This window comes from Acomys minous, assembly GCF_964271855.1.
Source record: "Acomys minous genome assembly, chromosome: 5".
In the NCBI taxonomy this organism is placed as follows: Eukaryota; Metazoa; Chordata; class Mammalia; order Rodentia; family Muridae; genus Acomys; species Acomys minous.
Genome location: NC_140494.1, coordinates 125696904 through 125709053, shown reverse-complemented (window position 1 = coordinate 125709053; position 12150 = coordinate 125696904). Strand labels below are relative to the sequence as shown.

General features: G+C 39.8%; 1 protein-coding gene across 7 annotated transcripts in view; it reads right to left on the bottom strand.

The window, feature by feature from the left end:
- Positions 1 to 12150, bottom strand: part of HERC1 (HECT and RLD domain containing E3 ubiquitin protein ligase family member 1) — a 167834-nt gene that overhangs the window by 29912 nt on the left and 125772 nt on the right. For 6 of the 7 annotated variants that reach the window (XM_084781185.1, XM_084781188.1, XM_084781189.1 and 3 more), the window contains exons 48-57: positions 11874 to 12048; positions 10402 to 10672; positions 10067 to 10280; positions 8744 to 9000; positions 8122 to 8249; positions 6768 to 6895; positions 4168 to 4368; positions 2792 to 2922; positions 1477 to 1676; positions 1169 to 1274 (exon numbers count right to left, since the gene is read on the bottom strand). In XM_084781185.1, coding sequence (XP_084637311.1) covers positions 1169 to 1274; positions 1477 to 1676; positions 2792 to 2922; positions 4168 to 4368; positions 6768 to 6895; positions 8122 to 8249; positions 8744 to 9000; positions 10067 to 10280; positions 10402 to 10672; positions 11874 to 12048 — 1811 coding nt within the window. The remainder of the gene's footprint in view (positions 1 to 1168; positions 1275 to 1476; positions 1677 to 2791; positions 2923 to 4167; positions 4369 to 6767; positions 6896 to 8121; positions 8250 to 8743; positions 9001 to 10066; positions 10281 to 10401; positions 10673 to 11873; positions 12049 to 12150) is intronic. The other variant, XM_084781191.1, reaches the window with a different exon arrangement.

Sequence of the window (12150 nt, the reverse complement as noted above, 5' to 3'; positions counted from 1 at the left end):
GAGGCCAGCCTGGACTACACAGTGAGTTCCAGGACAGCCAGAACTATTACAGAGAAACCCTGTCTCAAAAAACAAAACAAAACAAAAAAAGTTGAGATTACATGTTGTGAATTGTACGATTTTTACACACAAATTTTTCTGTTCTTATATAAATATAATGGTTTATGGAAAACAAATTATTATTTTATTTTTTTATTGGCATTCCTCAGCAAGTATCAAGCAAGTATATCTTCTGGGTTGTACTGTTTGAATATTTGATTTTAAAATTTACTGTTTAAACCACTGACTAGAGCTTCATTTTAAAAAATCTTTTGGCTTGGAATTAGAACAGAATTTCCAACAAGTTTGAAATGGTTCTATTATGTATTTATATGCAAAAAGTGTTCTCAGTATTGACAATTATAAAATAAAAATCTAATCAAATCTAAAGGACACTGAAGATGCTTTATCTCTATCACTCAGCAGAAACTCAATTCTTTAATGTAAAAATAAACAAGCACATGTATCCCGTAAGTACGTAAATTTCCTTTCCTCTTTAATAAATGGTAAAATCAGAGATATACAAAGTATCATTCTAAAATAAATTTCATTATGATTTTTTATCAATGACTGCTTGCTGAGCTCACCCACTTTATATACCACACCAGGGTGTGTAAGAGTTTCTTAGGTGAAGAGACTGAGAGTCGGGGAAGTTTGAGATGAGGCGCGTGTGCTTCCTGGTAGTGTTGTCTGAGCCTTTTCTCCTCCATACTTCCCTACCCCAGATGCACGAGGTGATGTGAGCTGTCTAGATGCCTTTGTAAGAATCCAAGCCTGCAACTTTTCTTTCAAAATAATGGTTATGTGCAGGTGAAGTTGTGACTCTGGATGGGAACTTCCACTGTGACACTCCACTGTACCAGACTTCGCTCAGGACCAGCGTATCCACAACATCCGCTTTATTCATCACCAACACGATCTCCACCCAGTATGCATTAACTACCTCACTGTTACGAGAATGATAGTGTCCTTGACTTATAAAAATTACGTAAACTTGGGAGAGCATACAAATTATAATTATTTACATTTTCCTGATGGATTGATACCCTTCAGGTATAGAATAAATACCCCACTGAGGAGGAGTTATTGTACTATGGTTTCAGATAAAGTTTTAACAGATGTACATTACCTGACAATTTGATTCCAGGTCCCACCATCCTTCTGAGCTGGCCATACCAGTCTGTGTGGTATCTTGTGGAATACGCCAAACACACACTAAGCCATTTTGACAGCCACTTAAAAGAAAATCACAAAAGGAGAATATACTAAATGAAAATCTAAAAACATGCTTTTATTTCTCCTAGGTAATTTTATGGCATTACACATTATGAAAATAGTAACAAGACACTAAACTGAGATTATTGGGAAGTCATACTACTGCCAAGCAGCAATTTACACTACCATAAAAGTCAACACACACACAAATCTGTAACATACGTGGCCATCAGTAACTGCATCTTGGATCCTTTCCCTGGAAGGCTGCACCAGGCGATGCCATTTACAGTGGACGGATGGCAGAGCGAATGGAGACAGCGCCAGCATCCTGAAACAGGCCCCCAGAGTTTCACATTTTCTTCTTTGGCACATGTCATAAGAATATGGCCTGCTGGGTCCCATTTCATACTAACAAGAGTCTCCTTAAAATGGTAGGGAAAAAATCAGAGTAATACTTGCTTCACAGTATGTACTTTATATTCATTAGTTTGTGGATGGTACTTTCCTCTAACTCAACTGTTTTAAAAAATCAAGATTTTTATATGAATCAGATATTGCCATATAATTCTTAATCTAAACTTACCCTTAAATACAGTCTACATCATATACAAGCTGGATAAATATAAAATTATATAAATTATGAAAATATGGCTTAGAAAAGATACAGTACCTTTCTATTGCATGTGTTTGTACTGAATCATTTCTTTTACTGGTAATCATTACAATGTGAAAAGACAGAAACCAGAAAAGAAAAAAACAAAACAAAACAAAACAAAAGCAAAAACAAAACAAAAAACCTCAGCATTCCTCACCCCAAATTAGTGAAAATGCTTATGAGAGCCTAGGGCAAATTTTGTGTTTATATGTTTTGATCACTGTGCTTTTAAACTTTTAATTTTTAAAAAATAATTTTAATTTATGCACATGGATATTTTGCCTGCATACATGTCTGTGCACTATGTGCATGCCTGGTGCCTGTAGAGGCCAGAAGACAGCATAGGAACTGCTGGGACTAGAGTGACAGATGGCTGTGCGATGTCATATTGAATACTAGAAATTGAACCTGGGTCCTCAGGAAGCCGAGCTAGTGCTCTTAAACTGTGGACCATCTGGATTTAGCCCTCTGTGGGTTTTGTTTTACAACCCCTTCCCAAGCTTCCCAGGTCCTGGTTTCGTGCATTTATGCCACCTGCCTGGGTGGCCCTGCAAACTTCAGGACTGAAAACCTCTGAGGACCACCTTTGCATCAGTGAAGGTTCTGGCATTAATGGAGAAACTGGACAGGGGATACTCCTAGAGCATTTCCATTTAACTCTTTTGCTTTCATTGTTTTTTGTTTTGTTTTGGTTTTTTGTAGCTTGAATTTTTTTTTAAACATAGACTTTCCCATGTAAACACATGGCACAAAGACTTTGTGTAACAATATTTTAATAAATGACATTGCAAAATATTGTTGAAGATACTACTTCCAAATAAAGCAAAAGAAAGAAAGAAAGAAAGAAAGAAAGAAAGACAACCATCGAGAAGATGCCTTTACCTTATGTGCATCAATAAGAACCACGCCTCCTTTCTCAAGTGGTTCCTTTGTTCCCATTAACAATTTTCCATCAAAATATCCTACTGCAAATGGTCTGTCTTCACTGAACCAAGCAATGCAAGTGACAGATACTACCATGATAAAAATACAAGAAAAGACGGATTTGCCATTATTTATCACATAAGTAGAAGCTCTGAGATCTATGCTTCTACCAACACAGCAAGAAAACTTCCACACAGCTAACAAACCAGAGCCTGCAGCCTACATCCGAAACAACCCACCTTAAGAATGTCATCTATTAGTGAAAGAAATTACTTCACTTTTAACATTTCATTCTTTCCCAGGAGGGTGTTATTAAAAAAAGAAAAGAAAAGAGAGGCAGTAACAGTGTGGCTGTTACTCAGGCACTGTATCAGGTTCTTCTTTTGGGAAAGAATCTTAGCCTTTCAAAACTTTCTAACTTTTGAACCCTGTGAAGTTATTGTCAAACATTTTAAAGTAGACTGTAACAAACCCAAAACTACCAGGCGTGGCAGCACACACCTTTAATGCCAGCACTCAGGAGGCAGGTAGAGCACTGTAAGTTCTAGGCCAGCCTGGTTTACAAAGTGAGTTCCAGAATAGCCAGGGCTGTTATACAGAGAAACCCTACTTGAAAACAAAAAGCAAGACAAAAAAAAAAAACAAAAACAAAAACAAACAATACCCCCCAAACAAAACAAAAACATGACAACTCTGCTGTCAGACAGAGTACCATACAAATTGGCACTGTGACCTTTGAATTATTTGACTCCACCCAAATAACTAATAAAAACTGCTAATAAAGACATGCACTTACTCAAAGGTACTCAGTAAAGAAAAAAAAAAGAGGCAGAATTTGTGTCATCTGCTGAGTCTAGGAACCTTCCTCCTCCACCTTCCCCTTTTTCTTTAATTCACTCACTTGTTAACTTGTTTTACCAATGATTTCCCCCTATTTCACAGCTCTAACTTTTAAGGACTATTTGGATCCTGCTATAAATGTTAAATCATTCACACAAAGGATAAATGGATATGATATAATTAAGTGAAACCTCCTCTGGCAAAGAGACACAGTAAGGGGTGGGAGAGAAATCAGTTATTAATTAAAATCATGTATGTAGTGGAAATATTAGGAAACAAAGCCAAAAGTAACATTGACTCAGCATTTCTGTTCAACCAAGCCGCTTCTTGTCTACCCGCCTACTCTCTTGACTAGTCCACCATCTCATTCTGTCTACCCGCCTACTCTCTTGACTAGTCTACCATCTCATTCTGTCTACCCGCCTACTCTCTTGACTAGTCCACCATCTCATTCTGTCTACCCGCCTACTCTCTTGACTAGTCCACCATCTCACCATCCTTTCGATAGCAGTGCTCCAGTTCTCGGCGGTGCATAGTGGACACATCAACAACTTCGATCAGTCCTAGAGACCCGTCCATCCGTCCCACCAGCAATAACTCTGGAGACTCTCCTGACCAGGCTGTAGCAGGACCTTCTTCTGGCCAAGCCAGGGCAGACACCCAGTGAGGCTGAGTATCTACTAATCCTTTTCCTCCTACAGAGGGAGAAATAGGATGATAACTCATACTCATTTAACTCTTTATTTTTTACGATTTATTTATTAAGCATATAGTGTTCTGCCTACACACACGCAAGAAGAGGGCACCAGATCTCATTACATATGGTTGTGAGCCACCATGTGGTTGCTGAGAATTGCAATCAGGACCTCTGGAAGAGCAGTCAGTGCTCTTAACCTCTGAGCCATCTCTCCAGCTCATTTAACTCTTAAAAAAGAACAAATGCCAGGTGTGGTGGTACGCATCTTTAATCCCAGCAACCAAGAGTCAGAAGCAGGTGACTCTCTGTGGGTTCAAGGCCTCTCTGGTCTACACATGCCATACAGATATAGATACAGGTGGTATAGCTATAGTTAGCTATGTAAGATAGCTACCTGCATGGATGGATGGATGGATGGATGGATGAATCCCTGGCTCACATGGGATTTAGTAAGGGATAGGTATGTCCCTCAATACACACACACACACACACACACACACACACACACACACACACACACACACACACACCTCAATCTCTCTCTCTGTGTATATATATGTCTTGAGACCCTGTTGGGTTGATCTGGGGCTACTATGTGTTCAAATGTTGGCTGCTTCCTCCCAGGATCTTTGCTGTCCTATGGGCAGATTCTCACATATTCAGGATCATGTTGTGAACCTAGCCTACCAAACTGAACCTTTTTGGATAATAAAAGTTGCTCATAGCCTACAGTTGAGCAGAGAGACAAACAAAGAAGGAAAGGCAGAAATTCCTGGAAGGGAGAAAGGAACTCTGGGAAGAAAAAAGAGGAAAGCTTTCCCCCTAAGAGACAGGAGAGGAGACAGACATGACCACAGCCCTGGAAAGAGCTCTCCACATGGCTGGATGGGGCCAGGTAGTCGGGTTAACTTAGATGAGCAGTTGAGAGTCTGCCCAGCTAAGGCCTAAGCTTTGAAATATTAAAAGGTCTTGGTGTCTTTATTTATATGGATTAAGGGCTACCAGGGCCAGATAACAGAGCCTGTCTCTTTCAAAAAACAACGAGAAAAAAACTTTATTAGCTAATATATACAATGAAGTCCCCTGTTCAATAGTCCATGCCTTTAAAGGTCTGTGAGGACAAGGTCTTTTTATTCGTGTCTTATACACCATTCAAGTCACACGGTGGAGGAGAAAACCTACTTCAAGCTATTCTCTAATCTCATACATGCACCATGGTATACACATGCACCTAAACAAATAAATAAATGTATGTGGAAGCACGTAATAAAACATTTTATCTCTGAAAGAAGCATAAATGATAGAGCTATTTCAAGTGACTGGAAATTACATAGCTTAGAATCCAGTAACTACTACTTCTCTCAAAGCCTACCATATTTTCCAGTGTATAAGATGACTCCCAACTTTTCCAGTTAAAATATAGTATGGAATATACCTGCTACATAAGACTATCCCTCTTCCAACGCATACCCTGTGCAGCAGACTCGCATGTGTCTATTTGCAGGCAGGGTAACAGCCAGGCATTAAAAAGTTAAAAAGTTATCTTATACACTGGAAAATATGGTACTTACTGCTGCATTAAAAGAAGCTTTAGGTTACAAAAGTAGGTAACTGAAACTTCCAGGAAGTGTATCCTGTGCAGTATTTTTTCTTTTTTTCTTTTCCTGTCAACATTTTTTAAAAATTTATTTATTCTTGTTACATCTCAATGGTTATCCCATCCCTTGTATCCTCCCATTCCCCCCTCCCCCTCATTTTCCCTTTACTCCCCTCCCCTATGATTCTGACTGAGGGGGATTACCTCCCCCTGTATATGCTCATAGGGTATCAAGTCTCTTCTTGGTAGCCTGCTGTCCTTCCTCTGAGTGCCACCAGGTCTCCTCCTGGGGACATGGTCAAATATGAGGCACCAGAGTACATGTGAAAGTCAGACCCCACTCTCCACTCTACTGTGGAGAGTGTTCTGTCCATTGGCTAGATCTGGGTAGGGGTTTAAGGTTTACCACCTGTATTGTCCTTGGCTGGTGCCATGGTTTGAGCAGGACCCCTGGGCCCAAATCTGCCTATCATAATGTCCTACTCGTAGGTTTCTAGGACCCTCTGGATCCTTCTACTCTGCCGTTCTCCCATGCTTCCCTCATCTAGAGTCCCAATAGGATGTCCTCTCCTCTGTCCCAGTTTCCTGGTAAATGAAGGCTTTCAGGGGACATGCCCCTTGGGCTAGTGTGCAGATATGAGTGAGCATATCCTGTGCAGTATTTTCATAGCTATTGAACAGTTCATGGATTTCCTAGTAAAGAGAAGCCACTGCTTGGCCTCAGTGACTGTGTGAGTGGATATGAGAGGACTATGTGAGAGGGAGGCTAGGCTGCACCCACCGCACTTGCAGTGCCTTACCATTAACCTGCCAGATGTTCACCGTCTTCTCCAAAGCCCCAGCAAGGTATTTGCCACTGACACTCCAGGAAACAGGAGAGAAGCTTGGGTCGCTGGGTGATCCGAGGCTTTCCTCAGCATCGCTTTCCCTAAAATGCAACAGGTGAGTATGCAATTTCCATCCCCATTTCTAAATGTAGTAAGCTAGATTTCAAACCTTGAAGCAAGGGGGCATTTCAGACTAGTGATCATAGGACAGTCTTAGTCAGCAGTATTTGCCACCACAGAGAAGATGTCAAGCATGAAAGAATGATGCTTCAACTACTTCTCATAGTTAGGACAGAATCTATCAGCAAGGACATTCAGAATTGTTCTGGGTTGTAGACAGTTACTATTCAGAGTATGATTTCTGTATGCCAAATTTATACAAAAGGTCTCAGAAAAGAAATACCAGTTGGAGAGAAAGGAATTTCATCAAATTCACTGTTGGTGGTGATGCAAATTAATACAGCCATTGTGGAAATTAGTTTGGAGTGTTGTCAAAATTGAAAACATAACTATCATATGGCCCAGCTACTCCACTCCTGGGCATGTACACTGACAACTCCATACTCTTTATTAGGATCTTCCTCATTTGTGGAATCTAGCCAATAAGATATGTATATATGCAGAGGAATGTATGTGTAGGCATGGTATCATCTGTAGAAAAGAGAACAAAGAAGGCGAAGTATGAGGAGATGAGGAAAGACTAAACTAGGCAATGGATACCTAAGTTATACAAAAGGATATTATGTCAATTGTGTTTTAGTTTTAACAATTGTGGAGTTTCCATTTTCCTTAATAGAGAAGCACATAAAAACACAGTGCTAGTGTAAAATCCAGTGCAAAGCATCACAGGTGCTGTTTGAAGTGGCTGTTCTCACTGTACGGAAGTGTAATGGGATGCACAGACTTTGGGCATGGTTAATTTCAATGTGTGATTTTTTTAAAGTTTTTTTTTAAATAATAAAAATGGTTAAATCAATTAAAAATAAATACAGCTAGTATAAGTATATAGTATAAGAATGCAGCATGCTGTTTCAAAACCAATTTATTCTAATTCCCAAATAACTGCTGAAGATTGATGAAAATTAGTATACTGTTCGATATAACTAAAAATGTATTTGCTAGAAAGGTCCTGTTCTAATTTATTAGTAAGCTTAATAGAGTTTTAATTTTATTTCCTGAATTACTACCATGGAAAGTTAAATATACACTCTGCAGATTTAGAAATACTATTCTATAAGAAAAACCTTTAAGAATAGACTACATTAACATAAGCAAGGTAAGACACACACAGCCTGCCTGAGCTGTCCACCAGTGGACAAGCACTTACAGTCTACTGAACACACAGGTCTGCTGCAGAGAGTACTGCTTCTTGGTGACGTTCCACACCCGAATAGTGCCGTCGTTGCCACTGGTAGCCAACAGGCCTTTTTTATTACACCATACACACGTCATTACCTGGAAAAATCAAGACAGATAAGCCAAACTAAGTTTTTATTTTAAGGACTCCATCATTTGAAGTTCTGCAAAAAAGTTATCTACCACGAAACTCTAAAAACATACATGATGTAATAATTCAATATATGTTGTTTCATTTTCAAATAGGTAAACTACCTATTTGAAGTACAGCGTTAAAGTATTGTGCCCAAGCTCCTTCAAATTATTTAAGACCTATTAAATCCTTTTTAATAATTTTTTGTTTTATTTATCATTGTCTCTATATGTGTATATGGAAGGACACACATGCCACAGTGAACATGTGGCAGTCACATTTAGGGGAGTCAGTTCTCTCCTCTACTGTGGGTTCCCCTTGGATCACATCAGGCTTGGGTGGTAAACACTTTTACCCAATATATGTGTATGAGAAAAAGAAACACAGAAAATAGATACTGAGACCTACACTCTGAGCAGTAAGACAGGTCACTAACACACCTTATATTCAAAATACATACTCTGTTTTGATGAGCCTCCAACTTGATAACAGAGCATTTTCTGAGATCTCCTCCCATGTCAGCGAGTGTCTGTGGAGCAGTCTGGTTGTCACGGTCATGTGCAGCAAGAGTACGCACAAGCTGTTGAGCAGCCCATTGCCTGTGCTGTGAAGACAGCCTAGAGGAGAGGCAGCAGGCTGCCAGGGCATTAGCCAGCTCCAGAGGGCCTACAGCAGAAGGATCATAGGAAGGATGGGCATGCAATTGGGCAATAAAACCTGCTTAGACAAAACAACGAAATGATGCCCAGGTAAGAGTTGGTAGTGATGAACAAACAAAAATGGGTTAGCCCATTTCTTTTTATAAATTAAAACTTTTATAAGCAATCATTTTACCACATATATAAAATATAAATTATTTATTTTACATCAAATTCTATAATGTCTGATTCATTGCAAACCTATGTTTTATTATACACTAAGAAACAGTCCTTGCTCTAAGAACTTACATTGGGAATACAGTAGACATAACCTTCTGGCCTATGCAAAAGCAATGGGCCCTTAAGAACAACCACCTAGTGTCTGGGGCTAAAAGAGAGCCTTAGCAGGGATGTAACCGGAGTTACAGCCCAGTGACAGAGCACATACTCAGAATGCACAAGGCCCTGGGTTCCAATAATCAGCACCAAATACACAAATAATTTTAAAACTGGATCTTAAAAGATAGTAAAGGCCAACCAATCCCAAAGCCCATCAATCTCAGCTAAATGTTCTTGACTAGAGTGAAGGTTAAACAGCAATTTAAGTAGTTCTTTCAAAGTGTTATCTTCAATACTTTTTCTACTTAAATTGGATTAAACAACCCTACCATGTATGTTGACTCAAGCCATTATCTGTAACTACACTAACTGATAATTGATACATTTTCTAATAGTCATTTCAGTGTCTGTGGAAGCCTGTAATTCCAGTGCTCAAGAGGCACAGGAGGACTGCAGGTGTGAGACCAATCTGGGACTACACAGACTCTGTCTCAAAAATCCAAAGCTATCTCTGTAATTCTTTTATATTTCAAAATTAAGAAATGTCCTTCATTACATACAACAGTGTAAAACCACATCTCTCTGTTTTGTTTTGTTTTGTTCGAGACAGGGTTTCTCTGTGTAGTCTTGGCTGTCCTGGACTCACTTTGTTGACCAGGCTGGCCTTGAACTCACAGCGATCTGCCTGCCTCTGCCTCCCGAGTGCTGGGATTAAAGGCGTGCGTCACCACGCCCGGCACAACCACATCTCTTAAGACATAAATTAAGTCAATTAGAAAGCTGTACTCAAACAGTATGAAACCTACCTTTCTTTTCTACTTCTGACTTATCATAATTAGGTCTCAGTTTGGCCCCTTTGTCTGCCAATAATGCCACAAGGGCTTGAGTTACAACAAAGTTTGGGGAAGTTACAAGCTTATTTTCTTCAGCAATTCCACGAAGAAAGCTGGGTAGAAGCTTCCGCTGAATGGGATCATCAACTGTGGTGAGATTGACACCTGTTGCAGCAGAAATCAAGTTCTGAAGAGGCAATCAGGATAGTTTATTTTTTATATATTATTGGAACAAAAACATTTAACTTCAAAATGTTCTTTAAGAATCCCTAGGAAAAACAGAGCAGGAATTCCTGAAGCTGCCTTACCTGTGTACACAGCTGCACCAGCAGCTTTGCAGCACTTGGAGTATTTGATGCCAGGCATCCCACTGCTGTGCTCAGGTAGGCCAGGCAAGAAATGGGCTTGCTGGCCTTGCTGTGCCCACCTCGTGAGCGCTCCGAGGTGCTGGCCACTGCAGAAGGGCTGGTGGAAAGGCCAGCTCTCCCTGCTGCAGCTAAGCACATTAGCCGAACCAGCGTACGGATATCCGTTAACCCCAGAGACTCAAGACCAGCAGCCAGGCTACAACTGGAACCACTGTCAGGAAAAGACAGCACTTCAGATAGACAAAGAAAAGAGATTTCTTACGGGGCAATTGTGAACCCCACATACATGCCATTCTCACCATCAAAAGCTATAACATCATTAGTCACATATGTCCTTATATCAAAACATGATGTGAAATTGAGACAGCCATCTAAACGCTTTCTTTATAATGAATTATGCACTAAGGGTTATCACTAAATCAAAAGAGAAATATAGAAAGAAAGGGAAAAAGAAAAAGAAAAAGGAAAACTTGAAAGGATCTTTGTGCAAAGGTGAAGAAGATACAGCATACAAAACAGGATGCAGTAAAAACCAGTTTTAAAAGGGAAGCTCATAGTAATAAATGCCTACATAAGGAAAACGGGAAGGTAGCTTTACATCTCAAGAAACTAGAAAATTGAGAGTAATGCAGAGCCTAAAGTCAAGATAACAATAGAGCTGAAAACAACAACAACAACAACAACAATAATAATAAAAATAAAAAGAGTTATCACTAAATCACTGGTATATGACATTAGGAATATTCACAGCCTGGAAATCCCCATGTAGCTACGCTCTAGGTCAAGAAACAGAACTCTAGCAGCACCTTAGAAGCTTTCTAGGGGCTCCTTGCAGTCACTGTACCTTCGGAAGTAACCACTGTCTAATGTCTAAAGCTATATGTTAGTTTTATCAATTTTTAATCTTTATATAGTTCTGCAGAAGTAGTAGTTCACTTAAAAAAAAAAAGATTTACTTATTTATTATTTCTGCAGTATTCTATCTGCATGTATTCCTGCAAGCCAGAAGAGGGCACCAGATTTCATTACAGATGGTTGTGCGCCACCATGTGGTTGCTGGGAGTTGAACTCAGGGCCTTTTGAAGAACAGCCAGTGCTCTTAACCTGTAAGACATCTCTCCAGCCCTAGTAGTTCACTCTTTAAATTTCTACCTAGTACCAACTGAAACAGCTTAATTTCCAGTTTCTGGAACAACAACAAAAGAGACATGCAACTGACTCTGTTACTAAATTGGCATTATTTCAACCTAAAAAGGGCCAAGCATTAACTGAATAACTACCAGTAATGACTAAGTCTAACCTAAATTCATTCAACCACATCTTTCTAGATTTTGAAAACTCTCTCATATCCCCCACCAGAGTCCTGTGTAATTACCCCAGCTGCTAACTGGGTCACTTGACATAATACTCACCTGACAGAGAGAAGAGACAGTGCTCGCATGACCATGGTTCTCGCCAGAAGGACTTGAGCAGCAGCAGTCACCCTCCTTAAAGCCACCACTCGGTCATGAGGGTTGGCAAGGGCTGCTGCCTGCTCTCCTAACGTTACTCTCCCAGAGGAACTCTTTTCCACAGAGCCATGGCAACCTGAAAGCAGGATTTTGTTCAATTCTCAACAAAGTAAAATAAAGTACAGGACTACTGAATATTCCCCCTTGTTTTATATAGGTTTTAGCTTGTAAAGAAATA